General features: G+C 37.0%; 1 protein-coding gene across 3 annotated transcripts in view; it reads right to left on the bottom strand.

The window, feature by feature from the left end:
* LOC150090272 (zeta-crystallin-like) overlaps nt 1–26,730 on the bottom strand; it is a 109,687-nt gene that overhangs the window by 74,092 nt on the left and 8,865 nt on the right. The window contains exons 2-3 of one of the 3 annotated variants that reach the window (XM_090369045.1): nt 19,278–19,387; nt 9,740–9,892 (exon numbers count right to left, since the gene is read on the bottom strand). In XM_090369045.1, coding sequence (XP_090225171.1) covers nt 9,740–9,892; nt 19,278–19,387 — 263 coding nt within the window. Of the gene's footprint in view, nt 1–9,739; nt 9,893–19,273; nt 19,388–26,730 lie in introns of all 3 variants that reach the window. The other 2 variants (XM_090369046.1, XM_090369047.1) reach the window with 2 other exon arrangements.

The raw sequence follows: 26,730 nt of genomic DNA, 5'->3' as shown, positions 1-26,730 counted from the left end.
GTGTACTTATAAACAGCAGAAAAGGCATAATTCAAATAGCAGAAGACTACTATAGAGAATTATACAAGGAGCGAGGGAATGATACCAGCAGTGGGGAAGATGGATTGCAAAGTAGCAACGCATACGACATACCCAATATTCTTCCTGATGAGGTAGAACATGCATTGAAGAAAATGAAGAATCGGAAAGCCCCGGGGGAAGGTGAAGTTACTGTAGAGTTGTTAAAATTGGGAGGAAGAGACATAACACAAAAACTGGCATGGCTCTTCACAAAGTGCATTTGAAAAGGTGTGACGCCTAAGCAGTGGAATAATGCAATCATAGTTTTGCTGCATAAGAAAGGAGATAAATCAGAAATTGGAAATTATAGACCAATTAGCTTGTTATCCAACATCTACAAGTTGTTCACAAGGGTGATTACTAACAGATTAGAAAGAATACTTGATGAGAATCAACCGAAAGAGCAAGCTGGCTTTAGGACAGGATTCTCAACTATGGATCACCTTCACGTAATATCACAGCTAATGGAGAAAGCAAATGAATATAAAACGCCATTATGCCTGGCATTTGTGGATTATGAAAAGGCATTTGACTCCATACAGCATAAGGCAATGTTTCGGGCACTGGAAAGACAAGGCATAGATACTCCATATATTATGATTTTGAAGAAAATATATGAGAGTGCTACCTCCTTTATTAGACTAGACAAAGACAGTAGCAAATTTAAAATCGAGAAAGGAGTTCGACAAGGAGACACAATATCTCCGAAGCTGTTTACTGCTGCCCTTGAGGAAGCTTTCAGAAGATTAGACTGGTCGCAGAAAGGAGTCAATGTGAACGGAGAGTACCTAAACCATTTACGATTTGCAGATGACATTGTGATTATAAGCCACGATCCCAAAGAATTAGAGGAAAATCTTAATCAGTTATGCACAGTTAGTAAGGACTTTGGACTAAAGATGAATATGGCTAAAACAAAAGTAATGATGAACAAGTATGCCACGGAAAGGGAAATAATGATTGAACGAGCAGTAATTGAAAAGGTGGAGTCATATACTTATCTGGGACAAGTTATTAGCTGTAATAATGATAAATGGCTGGAAGTCAAGAGAAGAATAAATTTTGGATGGATAGCATTCAGGAAATATAGTCACATACTGAAGAGCAATATCCCAGTTTGTCTGAAACGTAAAATAATGAACCAATGTATACTCCCCACCATGACTTATGGAAGTGAAACTTGGGCACTTACCAAAAGAATGGAAGAGAAGCTGAGAACTACACAGCGAAGAATGGAACGAATTATATTGGGAATCAGACTGTTAGATAAGAAGAGAAACACATGGATTAGGCAGCAAACTCAAGTAAAGGACATTCTTATCAAAACTAAAGAACTAAAATGGTCTTGGGCAGGACACATAGCTCAAAGACATGATGACAGATGGACTAAGAAAATAACAGAATGGTACCCAAGAGGAGCTAGAAGAAAACCTGGAAGACAAAGGCGGAGATGGATAGATGAAATTCATGAGTTTTTGGGTAGTAAATGGATGGCCAGTGCTCAAAACAGAAGGTACTGGAAAGTTGCTGGAGAGGCCTTCATCCTGCAGTGGATTGAAAATGGCTGATGATGATGATGATGTGAGAAATATTCTGGCGTTTGTTAAAAACAAAACAGAGTTAATGATATGACAGCAAACTAAGTTTTCATTTTTTTAACACATATGTAATCAATCTAATCCATTCACTGTTCCAACTCCAAACTCAAAGCACCAATTTTTCCTGATTTTATCCCTTTTACCTTTGTTCCAAAAAACAGAGGTACGAGAAGAAGGGGAAAATAAGGAAAAAAATTGATAGATAAATGAAAAAAAAAAGTTATGATAGCAAAAAGGGAAAGGACACATATTTCTTGAAAATCACAATCTGCAGAAATTCAAGTCCAATGTCAACAAATATCTTCTGTCTTTTTTACCATATTTTTCATTATGCGGTATTAATTTTAGAATACAAATCAAGTATATACTTTTATACTTAATTAATATTACTGTCACTTGTTAGAATGCAAAATATAAATGAAAACTTTTAGAGTTTGGTATGCTTAAAGGAAGCTTTAATATTAAAAAAAAAAAAAAAAAAAAAAAAAAAGTTAGGTAATGTATACAGTGCATTACATTTCAAGCATATTCAATTATTTTTTAATTAACTGAATTTTTTGTTTTTTCTGTGATTGCATTAGCATTAGCAAAGGCACATGATGCAAGAAAGCAAGCTTATATGGCATCAGCCAAAAAAAAAAAAAAAAAAACCCTTATTTCACCCAAAACATAGTATTGATATTGAAAAAAGTAAAAAGTAAATATAGTAATCTTCTTATCACTCAATTACTAAGATTACAATAGTAACTAATTGTTAGAACACTTAATAAAACTGTAAAATTTTATGTTCTTTAAATTAAGCCATTAAGTTTAATTATAATTGTATAATGTTTATTACTCTTTGCCCATAAACATTTTAAACTTTCTCCTCTCCCCTCTCTGTATGTCTCTTCACAAGCAATGTTATGGTCATGATAATAACACATGCAAAGCATGAATGGATTGTCTACAGCTAACAAATCTGTATTAAAATTATATTTAATCTATGAATTTATTTTTTCCAAATAAACTATATGAAAAAAAAACAGAAATAATAATTGCTAGATTCCTGTTTGGAAGATTTTAATAAATGTTTCTAGAAGAACAAGTAAAATTTCATGAAAATCTATCCACTGTGAGTTGAGTTGTTAGATGCAGATGGACCTATAGATGGATGGACAGGCAGACTGACAAATATGGTAAAAACAATAGGTGCCTATATATCTAAAAAGGCCTAGGTTCCACATTGAGTGAGTGAAAAAATAAATAAATAAAATAGTATACAGTAATACCCCGACTTACGCTACCCCGACTTACGCGAACTCGGAGTTACGCGGTTCTTGATTTTTTCGTTTGGCAACGCTGCCGCCCACTATCTTCAAGGTCGTTTTTCATATGTTATCGATATACGGTGCGACGGCGGAGAATGAGAGCGAAAGATGAACAAAATTCAACTTTGCTGATTTTATGTTTTTTATATCAGTGAAGGGAAAAACACATTTCACCATAATAACGTAAAAACCAACACAATTCCAGCTATCGGTATAATCACAAATGCAATTAGATCGAGTTTACTACCAGTTTATAACAGATTTTACTAGCAGAAACGCAACTGGATTTTTATTGTTTTATGGTAGTAACCCCTAGAAATGTGGGGTGTTAATAGTGTATCTCTGCCTTTATGGTGTTGTTTATTCAGTTGCTACATGCGCCCAGCTTTGTTTATGCGTATCAAGCGTGCCTCCTCGTTTTGTAATTGCGCTTTATTCCCTAAAAATTAGTAAAATACTTAATTAAAAGGTGTGAAAAGGAAGCATCCTGGTGAAGACACTGCAGATTCAGAGAGAAAAAGAAAAGCAATTATCGATAAACAGAGGCGGACTGGGTCAAAAATTCTTACCCGGGAAAATTTATAGTGGCCTCATACTATGGTTTATGGCCAAAATCACACTGGCCCACCGGGGTTACACTGGCCCCGGTAAGGCTTATGGCCAGTCCGCCTCTGTCGATAGAGAAAAAATATGAAACTGTGAAACGCTTTGAGCGAAATGAAAGACCATGTGATATTGCACGTGCTACAGGCCTAAATGAAGCAACGGCGAAAAGCACATGACAATTGCAAACTTGACAGGTTGAAAATTGAAAAGGGCTTAAAAATTTTAGAAAACATAGACTCCAACGAAGAACGCGTTATAGCTACAAAGCAAGGAATAAAAAAAATTATTAGCTTGCTACGAAGAAATTCTGCGTGAAAAAAAGAAGGCGCTGTGTCGTCAGACGAATTTGTTAGATTTTATGAAGCCATCGACATCGAAATAACTTTTTAACGGAAGTCATTTGTTTTTTTAATACATATTTTGTATTAATATGTATACAGAACTGCAATTTTATTAATATTTTTCTTCTAAACTAGTGTTTTTGTTAGTCCTTGGTCCCAATTGAGCAAAATTTATATGTATTTATATGCAAAGTTGTACCCCGACTTACGCGAATTCGACTTACGCGATTTTCGTCGGACCCACCTATCGCGTAACTTCGGGGTATTACTGTATTTTAAAAAGTATAATTGCAAAGTATACTTAAGAAATAACACTGAAATGGCAGAAAAATGCTAATTAAACCACATGATTATTTCTTTAATTAAAATGAAATTGTCTCTAATAGAAAAGGAAATACAAATACAGTAAGGCTAAATTGGATTCTTTCCTATTTTAAGAAAGAAAGAATTTGTTTCCTTCTTTCTTGAAGTTTCGGTGTGAGGTTAGCCTGTGCAGACATTGCTCCTTAAAGCTCTTCAAACAGAGAAGTTTTTCCTGATTTATTTTCTGCTTTATTAGTTTAAATTGTCATATTAACTTATTTTCTAGAGTAGCTTTATATTCCTAGTTACGATACTTAGTTTAAAGTTTAACTTAGACAGAGATTTCGTAGATATTACTTAGTATCGGTAACGGTATCAAATCCACGTGTCACAAATTGAACGGGAGGTCTTTTAACCAAATTTAGTCGATTTATTAACCAATTGTTTTATCAAATTATCTTCTATAAGTAGATTATAGACCTAGTCAGGATCCTTAGTTTATTCTAAATTGAGATAGCGAGATTTCGAAGCTAATCAATACTTACGAGTCCGTAGAAATACCGTTCGTGAATTCCCGCCATTTTTACACGATAGCATAAGCTTAGTGTAGTATACTGCATAATATAATATTGTCAATTAATCAGTAAATCTATTAATCTTGATAAACTTTATTGTCAATTAAATTGTATTTTTAACTCTATAAATATATATAACGACTTAATCGTAACAAATAATTAATACATAGCTATAGTGGTACACGTGATACGGAAGTTGTATAAAGGGAACACTAGATACCGAAAAAAAAAAAAAATATATATATATATATATATATATAACATAACTGTTTTGGGATATAACTTAAGGATTTAATTTTTGTTTTAAATTTTATTGAATTAAATTGGAATCATGACTCTGACCAGAGCAGCAAAGCAAAAGGCTCAAGCTAATGGGAGTGCTGTGGTTCAGGGGAGAACTGAGGGGGGCAGTTGCCCTCTGAATCACAGTCTATTAAAATGCACTGTTTGCTTGATGTTTGCGGAGCAGTCGGGTACGGGACATGATACTGCCAAGGGGGATGTCTTTGTGTGTGCACGATGTAAGGAGTGCAAGGAAATCAGGCGACAACTCAGCGTTGTTATGGGCCTTTATGAGACCTTGAAGGACAGGGTGGATGCCCTCGAAGGAAATAAATTGAGGGGCCCATCAAGCTCTCAGCTGCCCACATCAACGCCAGGGCTTGCACTTGGTCTACAGGCAACACAGGGGCAGCCCCCTAGGCAGAATGCGCTGGTCCCACAGGAACTAGTAGTTGTTGGTGACTCTATTGTCAGGGAAACGGGGAACATGCTTTGTAAAAAGGATAGGTGGAATAGGACCAGGGTATGTCTGCCAGGGGCAAAGGTTGATGACGTTGTAGAGCGGATATCATCTTTTAAGGGCACAAAAGGTGATATAGTTGTACACGTTGGCACTAATGATATTAAGAGTAGGAGACCGGCGGAATTACTTAGCAAGTACAGGTCACTGTTGAAAAAAAGCCGTGAATTAGGGTTGAACTTGAAAGCGTCTGCAATTCTGCCCAGACACGATAGGAGGGAGTATATGATGAGAGCCTTGTCGATCAATTCGGCCCTGGAGGGATTGTGCAAGGCTCAAGGGGTAGAATTTTTTTCAGCCTGGACTGTACTTGTTAACAGGAGAGATTGCTTCTACAGGGATGGGATACACTTAAATAGAAAGGGTGCAAGAATTTTTGCTGATGCTGTCGAGGCAGTGTTAGGTGGGTCGGAAAACTGCTAGTTGGGGGGGAAACAAGGACTAATAGATTAACAGTAGCCACTGGCAGAGGTGGAAGTGATTCTTGCACTGCTTCTATTCAAATGAGCAGAAGTCTGAAAAACAAGATGCAGGATATTTCAGAGACTGCTGGTAGTCATTGCGTTACAAGTAAACACATGGGTTGTGTTAGGGTAGCTAAGAATAGAAACAGGTGCATGTATACCTGCGTGTACACCAATGCTAGGAGTTTGGTAAATAAATTTGATGAATTTGAGGTATTGCTCAAAACATCAAAGGCAGATATTGTTGGGATATCAGAGACGTGGTGTCACACAGATATAAGTAATGCGGAACTGGAATTTGGGGAATACAATGTATATAGAAAGGAGAGACAGGACAGGAGGGGAGGAGGGGTTATGCTATTAATTAAGAAACACATAAAGTCAAAGGAAGTGAAGCCAGTTGACATCGATGGACAGGGCAGTATCGAGTCAGTTTGGTGTGACATAAGCATAGGGAAATCAAAATTGAGAGTAGGAGTGTGCTATAGGCCTAATGACTCTGATGAGTATAATAATATATTGTACAGGGAAATAGAGTGGGCCAGTAAATCAGAGAGTCTTATAATGGGGGATTTTAAATTCCCAGATATTGACTGGAATTTGTGGGTTGGTCACTCGCACACTAGCAAGGCTTTTGTGGATTTATTGGATGATTGTTTTCTACATCAGCATGTTCGTGAGGCAACAAGAGGGAGCAATACTCTTGATCTGATTATCAGTAGTGATTCTTCATGCATTAAGAACCTGCAGATAAATGAACCACTAGGTGGCACTGATCACAGTGTGTTGAAGTGGGATTTACTCAAGGAGGTAACTACCATCAGAGGTAAAGGGAAGGGTTTTTGTTTTCGTAAAGGCGACTATGATGGTCTGAGACAGTATTTAAATTCTATACAGTGGGACCAACTGATGATGTTACCAACAGCAAACTCAAAATGGGAAGCATTCAAGGAACTAATCTTGGTGGCTACCAGGCTTTACATACCAACTAAGAAATATTGTTCAAGGTTTAGGCCTAAATGGTTGTCAGATGGACTAATGAGACATGTGGCAGAGAAGCAAAATGCATGGGATACATACAAATTAATGGGTGACATGGAAGCCTATGATAGATATAAGTTGGTCTGTAACCAAGTCACAAAGGAGATTAGGCAGGCAAAGGCAGACTACGAAAAATCCTTGGCAAAGGATGCAAAGAAAAACAGAAAGGAGTTCTTTACATACTTGAACTCGAGAAGGAAAGGGATGAATCAGATTGGTCCACTGGATATTGATGGTTCAACAGTTGAGGATCCTGCTCAGGTGGCTAACAATCTAAACGAGTATTTTGCATCTACATTCACGCATGAGGAGTTATTCAGGAAGGAGAATGATGTAGGTAAAGTAAACATTGGCAGTGAGCTGGATGATTTTGTAATAACTGAGAGGAAAGTGGAGGAGAGATTGTTGAGGATAAACATAAAAAAGGCACCTGGGGTGGATGGGATCTATCCAGTTATATTAAAGGAGGCAGCAAAGGAAGTATGCAAACCCCTAGCCATAATTATGAGAGCTTCTTTGGACTCAGGGGAGGTACCCATAGACTGGAGATGTGCAAATGTAACCCCAATTCACAAAGGAGGATCAAAGGCTGACACAAGTAATTATAGACCTGTTAGTTTAACTTCTGTTCCAGGTAAATTAATGGAGGCACTGGTTAAAGAAGCACTGCAGGATCATCTAGACAAGAATTCAGTTATAGCTCAGACGCAGCATGGTTTTGTTAAGGGCAGGTCTTGCCTGACCAATTTGATTGGATACTATGATGTAGTCACAAAAGAACTGGATGCAGGGAATAACTTTGATATTATATATTTGGATCTTAGAAAGGCTTTTGATACTGTTGCACATGGTAGACTGCTGCACAAATTGGAGCAGTGTGGCATTGGAGGCAAATTGCTGCTATGGATAAGGGGATGGTTGAGTGGCAGAAGACAGAGAGTGGTAATCAATGGACACTGCTCAACGTGGACTAATGTTATTAGTGGAGTTCCTCAAGGTTCAGTGTTGGGTCCATTGTTGTTTTCGGTGTTTATGAATGATATTGATGATGGGATATCAAGTTTAATGTCTAAGTTTGCAGATGATACAAAGGTTGGCAGGGTCGTTAAGGACACTACTGACGCTATGCTGCTGCAACAGGATCTGGAAAGGTTGAACAGATGGGCTGAGAGGTGGCAAATGAAGTTTAACATTGACAAATGTAAAGTACTACATATGGGTAACAGTAACCCCAGAGCAATGTATCAACTCTGCGGTACTACACTGACAGTGGTGGAGAATGAAAAGGACCTGGGGGTAATTGTGCAGGCAGATATGAAGTTCTCTGAGCAGTGCAGACGAGCTGCAAGAGTAGCTCATGGTGTCTTGTCAATGATATACAGGAATTTTTCTAGCAGGGATAAGGAGGTGATTATTCCCTTGTATAAGGCAATGGTTAGGCCACATCTTGAGTACTGTATACAGGTCTGGAGGCCTCATTTCAAGAAGGATGTAGAGCTGCTGGAACGGGTACAGAGAAGGGCAACAAGATTAGTAAATGGAACAAAGGGTTGCTCTTACGAAGAAAGGCTTAAGTTTTGCAAATTACAGAGTCTGGAGACTAGGCACCGGCGAGGTGATCTGATAGAGGTGTATAAGGCTTTGAATGGTTTGAGCATGCTCAATGCCAATGGGATTCTTCATCTTTCTCAGAATAATCACCTCAGAGGGCATAAATTCAAATTGAGGAAGGACGGATGTCGGATAGATGTGCGGAAATTTGCCTTTGGCCAGCGGGTGGTTGGTTGGTGGAACCGACTTCCATCACTTGTTGTTGAAGTTGATAGCCTAAACAAATTTAAAGCTCAACTGGACAGGTATTTCGAACAAACGGAGGGGTGAAATGGGAGAGGGTTTTTTTTTTTTTTTTTTGGCTGATGCTGAATAAGCTTGCTTTCTTGCATCATATGCCTCTACTAATGCTAATGCTAATGTTTCAGTCTAGCCTGCTATATTTGTCCTTTCTTTTCTAGCAGTTAGACCTGGTGACAGATTCCAAAAGGAATCTATTAACATTACCATTCTAGTTAAGCAGGTAAACTGTGTTGGAATTCCACCAATACTATATTTACTAAAATAGTTGAGTATACCACTGCTGTGTATGTGGATTTACATTTGCATATAACCGTTGTTGTTGTTGTTTTGGTTTTTAGGAGCATTAGCAACTAAGGCCATATTGCTCCGGGAATATGCGGTGGTCATTCCCTGACCTTTCCGCATCCTCCGTATTTGGTGGTGACGGGCTCGAACCCCGGTCTAATCAAGAAGCGTGTGCTACGCACTGTTGCTCCTTCCCACCTAGCTACGGAGGCGCCTGCATATAACCGTTGTTATTTCTTAACCTCTATATGAATAAAATAAATTCTACTTAACAAAACAATCATATGGTTTAGTGACTGTTTTTCAGCTGCTTCAACATTACTTCCTTGAAAAAGTTTGAATTTTACTTGTGACACATGTAAAATTCTGAATTCTTCATCTAAAAATACATAATTCAAAATTAGGTATTTTTAAATGTAATATCCATTTCAAAATACATAAATAGATTACTGTGCATACTCATTTTTTCTTATTTATTAGTTTTGAAAATTAATTATCACCTGAAACTCAGTTACTTGGCTTCCTACAGACTCAATTACACCAGATCCATCTTTTCCAGGAATATAGGGTAGTGGAGGTAATTGAGAATATGCACCTTCTCTGATATATGTGTCTACAGGGTTTACACCTGAAGCTTTAACTTTAATTAAAACCTATTCATATAAATAAATATAATTCAAAATCATTTCATCTTTCAATAAAAATTTTGGATATTTAAAAGAGCAATATGCTAATTATGTATAAACTATTAATCAAAAAAGCAATATAATAATAGGGATGTTTTACAATTTTAACATTAACCTTGCTGCCTCTAACTCTGCCCAGATGTGCTGCACAGATTTGAAATTTGGAATAGTAATATGGGCAGGAAGGGAAGAAATTCTACCAATTCTACCATTTACTAAAAAAGTTGAGTATAACACTGCTTTATACATGGCATACCTAAAACCTACTACATCACATGAGATTTATTCCTGAATCTTCATATGAATGAAAAATCGGAACAGTCAAACTAATGGAACAAGTACATCTATGAAAAAAAAATAAAAATATCCATATATAATTTTTCACTTATTCTTTTCTAAAAAATCTTAACTGTCAATTTCCTCAACTACCATTTGCCTTGCTTGCCCTAATTACTTACTCTATGATTCCATTCAATTTAAAGATGGTTCTTGTGGATACCAGTTTATTAGGTTTTCAGTACACAGACCCAACAGCAAGTAGTACCTCCCTTAGTATTCAAAACAGTCCGAAGTTGTTGAAGTGTGTACTCTACAATCAGTGCCGGATTAAGGCATGGGCTAGTAGGACCCTTGCCTGGGGTGGAATTCTTTAAGGGGTGCCAAAAACAGAAGAACAATGAGGCAAGAAATATACATAACCTTAGTAAAAGGGTGCCAAAAAACCTTTCTGCCCGGGTATGGAAATACCTTGGTCTGGCTCTGTCTACATAATACCAAAAGCATTCCACAAGGATGCTGGCTCATGCAAGCTCAATTGCATCCTGCAGTTACCTTAGATTAAACAGTAGCAAATTTCTACATTGAATTGCTTGTTTTGTCTCAATCTATAGATGTTCAACAGGAATGAGATCCAATGCAGGCCAAGAAAGTTTGGTAAAACCATCCTCATGCTCCTAAACCATTCCTAAATGATCTGTGCCATGGGAAATCAGCATTATTCAAATGGCAGTAGTCAAAACCAAATGGATGAACTGCGAGCAGGAAGAGATGAAACTAGTCAAGTTGATAATGTGTGAAACCAAAACACCCATTCCACTTGTTTACATTTAATAATTAAATATGAAAATCCAAATATTATTATTATTGGCAATAGTAACAGTAGTAGTGGCATATGACATAAACAAAGCAAGCTTATGAATTTATTAAAGGGCTTATAAATTATAAAGCATCAGCCAAAAAAACATAAAATCACCTGTCCATCCCCTCCAATAATTTGTCTAGTTCTTCCTTGAATTTATTCAAAATACCCACTTCCACAACAACAGTTGGAAGTTTGTTCCAAAAAACAACCACCCAATGGCTGAAGGCAAACCTCCACACATCTATCCTGCAGCTATCCTTCCTCAATTTGAATTAGTAGTAGTAGTAGTAGTAGTGGCATGTGATGCAAGAAAGCAAATGTACGAGCTTATGCAGCATTAGCCAAAAAAAAAAAAATCACACCATTCCCTCCAAATGCCTGTCCAGTTCCTCCTTAAATTTATTTAACCTATCAACTTCCACAACGACAGATGGAAGTTTGTTCCAGCAATTAACCACCCGCTGGCTAAAGGCAAATTTCCGCACATCTATTCTACATCTGTCTTTTCTTAATTTGAATTTATGCCCCCTTAGGTTCGTAATCTGAACAAGTGGAAGGATCCCATCAGAATTCAGCGTGCTCAGCCCATTCAAGGCTTTATATACCTCAATCAGATCACCGCACAGGTGCCTAGTCTCCAGCCACTGCAATTTGCAGAACTTAAGCCTCTCTTGGTAAGAGGATCCCTTCATTCCCCTCAACAATCTTGTTGCCCTTCTCTGTACACGCTAAAGTAAATCTACATCCTTCCTAAAATGAGGCCTCCAGACCTGTACGCAGTACTCAAGGCGTGGCCTGACCAGAGGGATAATCACCTCCTTTTCCCTGCTAGCAAAATTCCTATATATCATTGACAAAACCCCATGACATGCCCTTGCAGCCTGTCTGCATTGCTCAGAAAATTTCATATCTGACTGCACAATTACTTCCAGGTCTTTTTCATTTTCTACCACCTTAAGTGTAATACCACACAGTTGGTACGTTTCTCTGGGGTTACTTCTACCCATATGCAGTACTTTGCATTTGTCAAAGTTAAACTTCAGTTGCCACTTCTTAGCCCATCTGCCCAAATTATCTAGATCCTGTTACAGTAGCACACTGCCATTACTGTCATTAACAACCCTGCCAACCTTTCTATCATCTGCAAACTTTGACATTAAGCCTGATATACCTTCATCAATATCACTGATAAATATACAAAACAGCAGTGGACCCGACACCGAACCCTGTGGGATTCCACTAATAACATTAGTCCACGAAGAGCAGCACCCATTGATAACCACCATCTGTCCTCTCCCACTTAACCATCCTTTTATCCATTGTAGTCTTCCATGCGCAACAGTGTCAAAAGCTTTCCTGAAATCCAAATATATGATATCAAAATTATTTTTTGCATCCAGTTGCTTTGTAACCACATCATAATATCCTATCAAATTTGTCGGACAAGACTTTCCCTTAACAAACCCATGCTGTGTCTGAATTATTGCTGCAGTCTTGTCTACATGATCCTGCAATGCATCTTTAACCAGTAACTCCATTATTTTACCCGAAACAGAAGTTAAACTAACTGGTCTGTAATTACTCGTGTCACCTTTCGATCCACCTTTGTGAATTGGGGATACATTTGCACATCTACAGTCTGTGGGAACCTCCCCTGAGCCCAAGGATGCTCTCATAATTATGGCTAAGGGTTTGCTTAGTTGCTTTGCCGCCTCCTTTAATATAACTGGATAGATCCCATCCACCCCAGGTGCTTTTCTTATGTTTAACTTCAACAATTTCTCCTCCACTTTGCTCTCAGTTATTACAAAATCATTAAGTATCCTGCTACAATTTGATAACCTTCTGCCATTTTCAAACCTTAATAATTCCTCATGTGTGAATGTAGATGCAAAATACTCATTCAGTTTGTTTGCTATCTGAGCAGGATCATCAACAGTCGAACCATCAATGTCAAGTGGACCAATCAGATTCATCCCCTTCCTTTTAGAGTTTATATAAGTAAAGAAATCCTCGCTGTTTTTCTTAGCATCTTTTGCCAAGGATTTCTCGTAATCTGCCTTCGCCTGCCTAACCTCCTTTGTGACCTGATTACAGACTAGCTTATATCTGCCATAGGCTTCTGAGTCGCTTGATAATTTATATGCATCCCATGCATTTTTCTTCTCTGTTACAAGTCTCATTAGTTCATTAGATAACCATTTAGGCCTAAACCTTGAACAATATTTCTTAATAGGTAAGAAACTTTTAGTAGCATCCACGATTAATTCCTTGAATGCTTCCCACTTAGAATTTACTGTTGGTAACATCGTCAGTTGATCCCACTGTACCGAATTTAAAAACTGCCTGAGACCACTGTACTCACCTTTATGGAAGCAAAAACCCTTTCCTTTACCCCTGATGGTAATTAAATCTTTAAGTAAATCCCACATCAGTACACTGTGATCACTGCCACCTAGTGGTTCCTTTATCTGCAAATTCTTAATACACAAATGATCACTGCTGATAACCAGATCAAGAGTATTAGTATCTCTGGTTGCCTCTGGAACATGCTGCTGCAGAAAACAATCATCCAATAAATCCACAAAAGTCTGACTAGTGTGTGAATGACCAAACCACAAGTTCCAGTCAATATCTGGGAAATTAAAATCCCCCATTATAAGACATTCTGATTTACTAGCCCACTCTATTTCTCTGTACAATTGTTCATTGTACTCATTCGAGTCATTAGGCCTATAACACATTCCTACTCTAATTTTTGCTTTCACAGTGCTTATGTCACACCAAACTGACTCAACAGTGCACTGTTCATCTATATCAACTAGGTGCACTTCTTTTGATTTTATGTTTTTCTTAATTAACAGCATAACACCTCCTCCCTTTCTATCCTGTCTATCCTTTCTGTACACATTGTACTCCCCAAATTCCAGTTCTGGATTCCTTATATCTGTGTGACACCACGTCTCTTCTATCCCAGCAATATCCGCCTTTGATGTCTTGACCAACACTTCAAATTCATCAAATTTATTTACTTCTAGCATTGGTATACATGCTCCTATTCCTAGTTACCCTAATTCATCCCATATACCCACCTATTTCACGATGACTACCATCCGTACCTGAAACCCCCAACACCCCCTCACTCCAGGTCGCTACTTATTCTAATAGAAGTTTTGCAAGAATCACCTTCACCTCTGCCTGCGGCTACTGTTAAACTATTAGTCCTTGTATCCCCCCAAGCTATCAGTTTTCCGACCCACCTAACACTACCTAGATAGCATCAGCAAATATTCTTGCACCCTTTCTATTTAAGTGTATCCTATCCCTGTAGAAACTTGTCATACACAATTCTCATTAGTACCATCATTTCAATGAGATAGGGAGCTGAGTATGTTAAAAGTGATCTACAATCTGGATGGTCTGGAATCATGTTAGACCATCCAGATTGTAGATTGCTTTTGTGGATCAAGTCCAGCAACTTCTGATTCGTCAGATGTTGCTCCATGTGACTTGGTTCCTTAGAATGACATCAATTTTATGATGTACAAACAATAAAGAATAATATGACAGCTCAGCTTTTGAAGATTACAAAATCAGCTTTCCAGAAGTGTTTCTTAGAGCTGGAAAATTGTTGTGATAAGTGCATCACCTCAGAAGTACACTATTTCAAAGGTTATTAAGTTGGTTCAACATGTAAATATGCTAATTGTCACTATAGCATAGCAATCTGGATACTTTTCGAATAGACTTCATATTATGAATAGACTTCATATAATGTTATTATGAGAGCTTCCTTGGACTCAGGGGAGGTACCCATAGACTGGAAATGTGCAAATGTGACCCCAATTCACAAAGGAGGATCAAAGGCTGACACAAGTAATTATAGACCTGTGAGCTTAACTTCTGTTCCAGGAAAATTAATGGAGGCACTGGTTAAAGAAGCACTGCAGGATCATTTAGACAAAACTTCAGTTATAGCTCAGACACAGCATGGTTTTGTTAAGGGGAAGTCTTGCCTGACCAACTTGATTGGATACTATGATGCAGTCACAAAAGAATTGGATGCAGGGAATAACTTTGATATTATATACTTGGATCTTAGAAAGGCTTTTGATACTGTTGCACATGGAAGACTGCTACACAAATTGGAGCAGTGTGACATTGGAGGCAAATTGCTGCTATGGATAAAGGGGTGGTTGAGGGGGAGAAGACAGAGAGTGGTAATCAATGGACACTGCTCATCGTGGACTGATGTTATTAGTGGAGTCCCTCAGGGCTCAGTGTTGGGTCCATTATTGTTTTCTGTATTTATAAATGATATTGATGATGGTATATCGGGCTTAATGTCCAAGTTTGCAGATGATACAAAGGTTGGCAGGGTTGTCAAGGACACTACTGACACTATGCTGCTGCAACAGGATCTGGAAAGGTTGAGCAGATGGGCTGAGAGGTGGCAAATGAAGTTTAACATTGACAAATGTAAAGTACTACACATGGGAAACAGCAACCCCAGAGCAACGTATCAACTCTGTGGTACTACACTGACAGTGGTAGAGAATGAAAGGGACTTGGGGGTGGTTGTGCAGGCAGATGTGAAGTTCTCTGAGCAGTGCAGACGGGCTGCAAGAGTAGCTCATGGAGTATTGTCAATGATATACAGGAATTTTTCCAGCAGGGATAAGGAGGTGATTATTCCATTGTATAAGGCGATGGTCAGGCCACACCTAGAGTACTGTATACAGGTCTGGAGGCCTCATTTCAAGAAGGATGTAGAGCTGCTGGAACGAGTACAGAGAAGGGCAACAAGATTAGTGAATGGAACAAAGGGGTGCTCTTACGAAGAAAGGCTTAATTTTGCAAATTACAGTGTCTGGAGACTAGGCACCAGCGAGGTGATCTGATAGAGGTGTATAAAGCCTTGAATGGTTTAAGCATGCTCAATGCTGATGGGATTCTTCCTCTAGCTCAGAAAAATCACCTGAGAGGGCATAAATTCAAATTGAGGAAAGACAGATGTAGGATAGACGTGCGGAAATTTGCCTTTAGCCAGCGGGTGGTTGGTTGGTGGAACAGACTTCCATCCCTTGTGGTGGAGGTTGACAGCCTAAATAAGTTTAAGGCTCAGCTGGACAGGTATTTTGAACGAACAGAGGGGTGAAGTGGAAGTGGGTTTTTTTTTTTTTTTTTTTTTTTTTTGGCTGATGCTGCATAAGCTTGCTTTCTTGCATCAAATGCCTCTACTAATGCTAATGCAAATGCTAATATTATACATATAATGACTAGTCTTTACAACTTTTAATCATCTGAAATAAAAGCAAGTGGAGGACAGAAAAAAGGATGCTGCATGCCAAATGAAAAGTACATGTGATGATAAGTTGGTGGAATGTGCTATCTGAAGAACATAAACTGAATTATTGAACAGAGACAATGTTGAGGAAGCCATAGAAGACTGTTTCACAGAAATAAAAATTCCGTTTCTGGCTGACCCTAGGATTTTTTTTTTTTTTTTTTGCATTTTGATGGAGGAGATCAAGCAATTAAAAATAAGAGGTGACAAACTCTTCTCCTTAACTGGGGGAGCTAAATGTAAAACTCACCAAGTCCATTTCTTTTGTAATTGGGTTATGAATGACTCATGAATATTTAAAACTTATCAAATATTACTTGAAAAAGCTACAATATTATAAAATCTAATGTAATTTCAGTATAAAATCTAATGTAATTTCAGTATAAAATCTAATGTAATTTGAATTTAGATGCAAACTCTCCAAGTACAACACTAGTTGAGGTTTGAAATTCATCAAGTCCTTCATTACAAAGAAATAGACTTGGCAAGTTTTGCAGCTAGACCCCTCAACAGTTCATTACAGAAATAACTAAGTAGGTGGAAACATCAAGGTCAGACGAGGGGACAGCTTAACAGTAAAAGTACTCATGGAAGACTGTTGAATTGTAAATACTCAAGAATCGGCACACATATACAAAACCGCTAACATAAGAAGCTGTAACACTGAGGATCGCCCTCTTTAAAATCTCATCACAAACTTTTATTTTGTTCCACTTGGATTATAGGTGGGTTAGCACCAGAATTCATAACAAGACTACAAATTATCATAGAGCAGAAGGCAAATTCTGTATAAGCATTCAGTATTTTTTTTCCAGTTACTAAAATAATAATGAAAGTAACTAATAAAATATGGGGAAAACTAATAATTATGTGGATCATATGTTAGGGAGTGATTTATATTTTCTTCTCTGCATTTCCTTCTTATAGAAAAAAATGTTAGCACAATGGCATTCGGGTGTTACACGGCTCCAATTGTCACAGAGTACTTCTGCTGCCCTCTATATTGGCCGTCATTCCCTCCCAAAATGAGCATCTAGTAGTTAACAGTAGTTTATAGGACACAATTTCTGTATCCTCAATATTCAAGGGGAAAACACCCCACGAATACTGCAGTTTGGATTGGTATTGTGTTTTCATTGAAGATTCTACAATGCCGGTTGCTTAATATTCAATGCCACAACAATCTTTTATGTATATCTTGTTCCTAATAATTCTGGTGTTATTTGGTGTGGATGAGGATTAATAGAGAGGAAATCATTTAGAAAACAAAGAAACATTTATTTAAAACTAAGCATATACAACACTCACAGGTTAGAACATGAGTAAATATTTAGGAAGGAGATAGAACTTCTCTCTAAAAATCATCAACTATTGGCTGACCCTAGCATATGACCAGTAATGGTTTAAACATACATTCATTAAGTAATAATCTTCTGCCTAAGTTTGAATAACATTCTGACTAATACTATAATAATTATACACAATAAATGCATTGAAATCTTCATTACTTTAACTCAGCGCATAAATTTTACAGTTAGGTTTCATTGTAAGTATATAAAAATGCATAATACCAGGAAGAAATCATTTGGCCATTATCATTTCCCATAAGTCAATAATAATGCATTCCTATTTAGCTCAGACTCTCGCTCGTCATACTTCTTTTATGTAGGCTCTCACTTACCAGTTTTATGAGGTCTCACAATTTTCCTCAGGATCTTTAGGAACTCAATCCACCTTCTCTGCTCTTGGGTGTTCTTCTTGAAGTCTTCAATTTTGTATGAACACTTGGTTTCAATGGCTGTGGCGACTGTGTGCAAGACTGGCACGTCAGTTCTCTTGGAACTCTCTTACCACTATAACTCTTGTTCAAAGATCACCTTACTTCTCCTGGTGTTCCGAGGTTTCCCTTTTGCTCGAAGCTTTCCCAAAAGTTTATTCAATCTCAGCATCTGACTGGATGTCGAAGCCAGGACATATGTCCCTAGTGCTTGAACAACACACAATGGAAAAGGAATGATCCCATCACCAAACATACGTCCAATGTCTAGTTAAGAATTATAAACAAACCCTCTTCATTACCATTTTCAGAATGGAAGTGTGAAACCTGATATGTGTGAATGCTCGCTACGTGCTAAAGGTATTCACTTATTCATTTACATGATAATTATGGTTTCTCTCTCCCTTTGGGTCTGCATTAGTGTAGCCATATCTCATGAGAACTCTTGTTGTTTATATGATCATGCTAATTGCTTTGACTGTCTGCCCTAATAGCAGAAGTTGCTACTTCTTGGGTAAGGAGTAAGCTCCTAGTAACAAAACTTATGTGGATTTTCTCCTCATTACAAGCAGAGTTTTTCGAAATATTCTTTCATCAGTTAACCAGAAGAATAAGTACTGGTGAATATTAATTACTACAGTTATATTAGTAGGCAGGCTGTACACAATATAGGGTATGAATAAGAGGGGAGTGTAATTAAGAAAATAAAGGCTAATTCACAAAGGCAGCTCCACTCTGTAAAAAAATCATTAATATCAAACTTGTTACTGATTGCTAAACTCTTGTCAAAAATCCTGTGTCATGCTCCAGAATGTTCTAATTATTTCTGTACTGTTAAAAAATACAATAGTTACATCTATCTAAACTTTGGTTATCCAAAGCAAAATCATTAAGTACAAAAAATATAGTGCAGTGAAAAAAAAAATTCGTTTTGGTCATTACACATACAGCAGTAGCTTGATATGCATAACATTTATTATTTGTCTATTTGACCACAATAAAATAAAATATCTACTTTACTGGATCTATTCCTGGATAATTTCTGCTATATGTTTGATTAAAAATATAAAAGGAGTATAGAACTTGCCTGTTTTTCTGCAACTGGGGGAACTGGAGCATCTTTATCAATCTGTAGCACTTTAGGTGACCCAAATTTATGTACTCTACATGCTCTCATTATTCTTGACATTTCTCCTTCTCAATATGTAAATATATATATATGGTTAGATGTGCAATTTATACAAAATAACAAAACTTATTTAAACATGTTATACTATACTATTTAATTTTTATTTTTGCATGCTTCTGTAGTCTTTCATGTAAAAATATTTCTATAAATGAAATGACTGATATTTAGTATTAATATTATAATGGCAAAATGCAAGAAAGTAAACTTTTTTTTTTCTGCAATTTTCAAAAAAAAAAAAAAAAAAAGGAAAAATTTCTCAATCACTCATACCTTTCCTATCACCAAAAAGTGTATATCCAGTTCTGCTTTGAACACTACCAAACTCTCCACTTCAACCGACACGGCAGGCAATCTATTAAAATGATCTACGACATGCTGCCCAAAATTAAACTTATGTCCCTAGATGAGATCCAACCATTGTTATTCCTCAAAATTTTATATTTGTGCCTCATGAGTGATGTTTCTCCTACTAGTGAAAACATACGTCCCTCGTTTATTTTACTGATTCCTTTACAGGCCTTATTACATCTATCAGGTCCCCATAAAATAACTAGTTGCCAAACTTTGCAGTTTGAACCTTCTAAGTTGTTCTTCATATGGATATTTATTAGCACTCTTTACCAATCTGGCTGCCCTTCTTTGAACCCTTTCTAGAAGTCTCATGTCTTTCTTCAAGTGTGACCTGAACAGAATATTCTAAATGTGATTATCTTATATAAAGAGATAGTAACATTCTTTTCCTTGTTGCAATGGTTGTGTATATCAGCCAGTAAAACCACATGCCATCCTAGTCACCTGTTCACACTTGAAAATTTCATGTCTGATTGAATAATAATGCTTGTGTGGTTTAAACCACTTTTAACTAATGGATTTCTGTTCCCTATGTGCAAAACCTTACATTCAGAAGCATTAGAGTTTCCATATTTTCAGACAATTTGTGCAACCAAGCTAAGTTATTCTGGAGCAATATGGCCTAGATCTCGCTGTTAACCAACCTTCTTACCTATAAATCATCAGCAAGCTTTAAAAACTTCCCCTGCATTCTGGTATCAACATCATTAAGGATGATAAGAAACAGAAGTAGCACCAATAGTAGAAGTAGTACAGAAGTAGTACGCGAATAAAAAAAGGTTGAGAAACACTGTTTTAGACTATCACACATCCTAAAACGTGAGTTTTATTTTTTGTGTTGTTGGTTTTTCAGACTAAAGTGCATCTTTTAATATGGGTGACAATTTTGATTTACAAACTCCTCATTATGTTAATCAACTTCGGCTAAGGTAAAGAAAGCCAACACAAGAATGCGAGAAACGTCGGATAACTTATGCGGAAAATTAGTTTCCCGATACCGGACTCTAGCGCTGCTCGCTCGGTAAACAGACGGTAGGTGTTATTGGTCTGGAGCCGAAATCGAGAAGGATATAGTAATTGACAGGTAGGTGTGGCAAACGATGAAATGATTGGTGGTGGGCGCGACAGAGGACAAGCTACTGTATAATCATTGGTTGGCATTATAATGTGTATTTATGAGTAAAGAATGGTGCATAATAGTTTTGTAATGAACGGTAAACAGGTAATAGTAGCAATGAATCTTTTAAAGATGGAATAAATTTGTAAGGAAAATAAAACATTGGTTGATTTTTTGATGAAAACTAAATTAATAAAAGTTTCGTTCTGTTCATTTTTGTTCTTCATTATGTTTTTTTCTCCTTATTAAAAGCAGATTTTTGCAGTTCATGAGTGTTTTAACTATACTGTTGATTTAAGTTTGGTTACGAAAAAAGGAAAAGGTTTCTTTATTTTTCATTATATTTCATAACCTGACCTTAAATGGCAGGTTAGGAAATAATAGAAACAGTTTCCTTATATTTAGTGACCTAACCTTAAATGTTAGGTTAGGAAATAATATAAGAAAAGAAAGAAAGATTCCACGTATATATATAAATATATACAGTGAATAGCTGTTGAGGTGTTGATTGACGTTATGATACGTGTGTATCTGCACGAGTGTCTTTAAAAATAAAAGTACAGTAATAAAAAAATAATATTTTGTTAATAAACATTTTATGCGCTAGTCCACATGATTCTAAAGAAAAAAGGTTAGGTTACCCCCTCCATTTCGGGAGGGGTTCAAGATTCCATGGGATTCAAGTGGAGGTAACCTGACCTTTTTTCACTATTAGGGCATATTATTGAACAAGAGAATAAAAATACAGTCATAAAAAATAAATTTTTTATGACTGTATTTTTATGAATGTATTTCTAAATATGACTGTGATTCTAAAGAAAAAATGTTAGGTTACCCCCTCCACTTTGGGAGGGGTTCAAGCTCCCATGGGATCCAAGTGGAGGTAACCTGACCTTTTTTCACCATTATGGAAAGTGTTCATTAGGACAAGTTACCATTAGTGCTTCTGAGTGCTACTAAAATGGTATTAACCAGATGTTATCGTGTTTTGTGTTCGTGCACCAATCATTTCATTGTTTGTCACGCCTACCTGTCAATCAATATATCGTTCTTGACTTTGCTCCAGACCGATAACACCTACCATCTGTTTACCGAGCAAACAGTGCTAAAGTGCTGTATCGGGAAACTAATTTTCCACGTACGTTATCTGACGTTTCTCATCGTTCTCGTGTTGGCTTTCTTTACCTTCGCCAGCAACTTCATAGAATGCTGCTAAAAACAGGAACAAGTGATGACAAACTGGAAATAAGAGGATATGAATCAAGGGAAGATGATTTTTTATAGGACTTAGAAGAACACAATACTGATACAAATATGAAGGAAATGGTTCTGCTTAAAAAGGATTCACTGAGTGAGCCTGATGATATTATCCTTGGAGAAGATCTTGAGACTATCTGTACATTAACACCACTGCACAGAGAAGTGAGAACTAAACAACATAACATAGTTACTCATGTTAGAGCCTTACATCATGAAGTGAGTAATGCTAGTTCTAATGTTGATGTCTGGAAGTTATACATTTCTGATGTTATGCTGGATAAAATCATTGCACATACAGTACTAATATTTTGCACAGAGCAATGTCCTAATTGATGTGGTTAAATGACTTCTCCAGCCAATTTATATCATCGGTAGGAATATTACCATTGATAATTGGCTTGCCTCTATCCCCTAACAGAAAAACTTAGAGATGAACACACCCTGACTCTTTTTAGGAACAATAAGGAAAAACAAGCACAAGCTATTGCCCGAACTGGTGAATATCAAGGGCAGAGCCATTCATTCCAGTAAATTTTATTTCAATGGTTATATTACCACCGTATCCTATGTACCAAAAAAAAAAAACAGGAATGTGATAATGATTTCTACCATGCATAATAATGCCACGACTGATCAAACTAGCATTAACATAGAAAATAAACCAGAAATTATTACTCTGTATGACAAAACAAAAGGAGAAGTGGATGTTGGTGATGAAATGAAAGGAACATATTCAATCCGGGACAAAGCAATTAGTGGCCACTGACAATTTTTTTTTTTCTTTTTTCTATGATGAATATAGCGGGCATAAATGTGTACATAGTTCACCAAATAAAAGAATACAGAAGGCCTCGACGTTACATATTTATGACAGTACTCACCCTCAGTTTGATAAAGAGACATATGCATGCTCATTCACAAAATATCACATTGCCAACAAGGGTAAAAATTTTCATTCAAAAGTTACTTTGCACCCAAGTGAGCTGTGTCCAAAGAAACCATGTGGTGATAATGAAGGCAGATGTGCATATTACACAGCAAAAAAAAAAAGAAAAAATGTAGCACAGTGTCGTATTTTGTTGAGATTGTGAAAAATATTCAGCCAGAGATTAAAGTACTTTCAATGTATTAAAATTTTTGGGTAATAATGTAATACAGAGTGATTATAAAGTCCTTGTGCAGTTTTATATTTTTAAAACTTCCATTCTGTATATGATAAAATCAATCTGAAAAAAGGGTAAGTGAAAGAATTTATTACAGTTTTATATACATTTATTCTTGAGATTGTTAATTCTCAACATATCCACTGTCATTATGTATACAAACTGAGATACGATTCTGAAGTTCTACAGATGTGTTTTGCAGTTGATTTTCAGTAATACCCTGAATCACATTAGTTATCCTAGTCCAAAGATAATCTAAAGAGTGAGGTTTTGTTGAATAAACAATAATCTTAACATGTCCCCACAGAAAAAAATCCAATGGGCTAAAATCTGGTGAACGTGGTGGCCTTTTCCAGCAACATTTGGTGGACTTGAATTTTGTAGGGTTTCATGTAAAGTTTCACTATGAGAATTTTATGTAATGTTGAGTCAGGAATACCCAGCTCCAAAGATGCCACACTTTCCTCACTTATGCTTGGCCTTCCAGATCGTCATTTATCATTGACGGAACTTGTTTCTTTAAACTTTTTCATCCAGTTAGTTATGGAATTCCCATGTGGTTCATCTTGGTTGTAATGGGTTCTAAATCTTTTTTGTACTGCAATTACAGACTTTCACTTGGTAAACCACAGCACACAATTTACTTTCTCTTCTATTGAAGCCATTTGGTCAAGCCTAATTCTGCAAAAAATAAATAAATAATAATAAAACTTTTGCTAAACTACAATAAAAAAACCCCAGGGGATCACACCTGGTGAGTATTGGCTTGGCACACCCAGGGTCCTGAGCTGGATATCATCATTCTTCTCTTTCTTGGTGAGTCCCATCTACTTCTCTCTCTCAGGGTAACTCTGAATTTTTTTTTTTGGCTGGTGCAGCATAAGCCTCTGGCTTCCTTGCACTATGTGGCTAGTAATAATAATAATAAAATAAATGAATCACTCTTAGTACATACTAAACTTCACTAAATTACATTTCCAACGATTTTTACAGATTGATTTTATCATGTATAGAACAGAAGTTATGAAAATTTAAAACTGCACAAGGCCTTTATAATGACCCGGTAATGATTAAAGCTTTTGTGTTAAGAGAGAAGTTTTGAGCAACTCTTTTTTGTGACATGCAATATCTTTTTTATAAATATATGCAACTAAAGGCTTTTACATTTCATTCATATTTGTACTACTTTAAATGTTTATTTGAATTATACAGGACTATCGATCAAAATATCAAACGGGTAAAAGACCAATGTACGACTGCTTGTGCCACAATATAAGGCATACCCCACTAAGGATTAAGCCTCATCAATTACTGTACATAGTAGGAGGCATGTGATGCAAGAAAACAACCATATGAGGAAGCATACAAGGGAATGGATATAAGCACATCCATTCCCTCTAAAAGTTTGTCCAGTTCCTCCTTGAATTTATTTAAGCTATCAACTTCCACAACAACAGATGGAAGTTTATTCCTGCAATTAACCACCCACTGGCTAAAGGGACTATGTCGGGAATGAAGTGGAAGTGGTTTCTTTTTTTTTTTTTTTTTTGGCTGATGCTGCATAAGCTTGCTTTCTTGCATCAAATGGCTCTACTAATGCTAATGCTAATAGAGACCTGCCAAAAAGGTGCAGAGAAAGGAAAAAGGCACACTACTGGTATAAAGTATCCCTATATAAAGGGAGGGGCTTCAGTTTCGTGTATTACAAATTCTCAAAACTATATAGGTTTGTTGGGACTTGATTAAAGCATTTATTTACCCCAGGGGCTCACATCTTCTGAGTATGGGCTTGGCAAACCCAGGATCCTGAGCTGGATATTGTTATTTTTCTCTTTCTTAGTGATTCCTTTCTACTTCTGACTCTCTCTCTCTCTCTCTCTCTCTCTCTCTCTCTCTCTCTCTCAACAGCCTGGAAAACAAGATGCAGGATATTTCAGAGACTGCAGGGAGTCATTGCGGTACAAGTAAACACATGGGTTGTGTTAGGGTAGCTAAGAATAGGAACAGGTGCATGTATACTTGCATGTACACCAATGCTAGGAGTTTCGTAAATAAATTTGATGAATTTGAGGTATTTCTTAAAACATAAAAGGCAGATATTGTTGGAATATCAGAGACGTGGTGTCACACAGATATAAGGAATGCAGAACTGGAATTTGGGGAGTACAATGTGTACAGAAAGGATAGACAGGATAGGAAGGGAGGAGGGGTTATGCTATTAGTTAAGAAACACATAAAATCCAAGGAAGTGAAGCCAGTCGACATTGCTCGACAGTGCAGTGTCGAGTCAGTTTGGTGTGACATAAGCAGTGGGAGATCAAAATTGAGAGTAGGAGTGTGCAATAGTCCTAATGACTCTGATGAGTATAATAAGAAACTGTACAGGGAAATAGAGTGGGCCAGTAAATCAGAGAGTCTTACAATGGAGGATTTTAATTTCCCAGATATCGACTGGAATTTGTGGATTGGTCACTCACACAGTAGCAAGGCTTTTGTGGATTTATTGGATGATTGTTTTCTACATCAGCATGTTCGGAAGGCAACTAGAGGGAGTAATACTCTTAATTTGATTATCAGTAGTGATTCTTCATGCATTAATTATGAATCAATTAAGAACCTAACCAATTAAGAATCTACAGATAAAGGAACCACTAAATGGCAGTGATTACAATGTGCTGAAGTGGGATTTACTCAAAGAGGAAACTACCATCAGGGGTAAAGGGAAGGGTTTTTGCTTTCGTAAAGGTGACTACGATGGTCTGAGACAGTATTTAAATTCTAAACAGTGGGACCAACTGATGAAGTTACCAACAGCAAATTCAAAAGGGGAGGCATTCAAAGAACTTATCTTGGAAGTTACTAGGCTTTACATAACAACTAAGAAATATTGTTCAAGGTTTAGGACTAAATGGACGTCAGATGAACTAATGAGATATACGGCAGAGAATAAAAATGCATGGGATACATATAAATTGGGTGACATGGAAGCCTATGATAGATATAAGCTGGTCTGTAACCAAGTCACAATGGAGATTAGGCAGGCAAAGGAAGATTATGAGAAATCCTTGGCAAAGTGGCAAAATCCGATGCAAATAAAAACAGAAAAGAGTTCTTTACCTATGTAAACTCTAGAAAGAAAGGGATGAATCAGATTGGTCCACTGGATATTGATGGTTCAACAGTTGAGGATCCTGCTCAGGTGGCTAACAAACTAAACGAGTAATTTGCATCTACATTCACACATGAGGAGTTATTCAGGAAGGGGAATGCCAGAGGTGAAGTAAACTCTGGTAGTGAGCTTAAACTCTGGTAATGATTTTGTAATAACTGAGAGGAAAGTGGAGGAGAAATTGTTGAGGATAAACATAAAAAAGGCACTCGGGGTGAATGGGATCTATCCAGTTATATTAAAGGAAGCAGCAAAGGAAGTAAGCAAACCCTTAGCCATAATTATGAGAGC

The sequence above is a fragment of the Mastigoproctus giganteus genome, chromosome 2 (assembly GCF_048544385.1).
Source record: "Mastigoproctus giganteus isolate SK-2022 chromosome 2, ASM4854438v1, whole genome shotgun sequence".
Classification (NCBI taxonomy): domain Eukaryota; kingdom Metazoa; phylum Arthropoda; class Arachnida; order Uropygi; family Thelyphonidae; genus Mastigoproctus; species Mastigoproctus giganteus.
The sequence above is the reverse complement of the archived record's forward strand: the minus strand, read 5'-3'. Positions and strand labels throughout refer to the sequence as shown.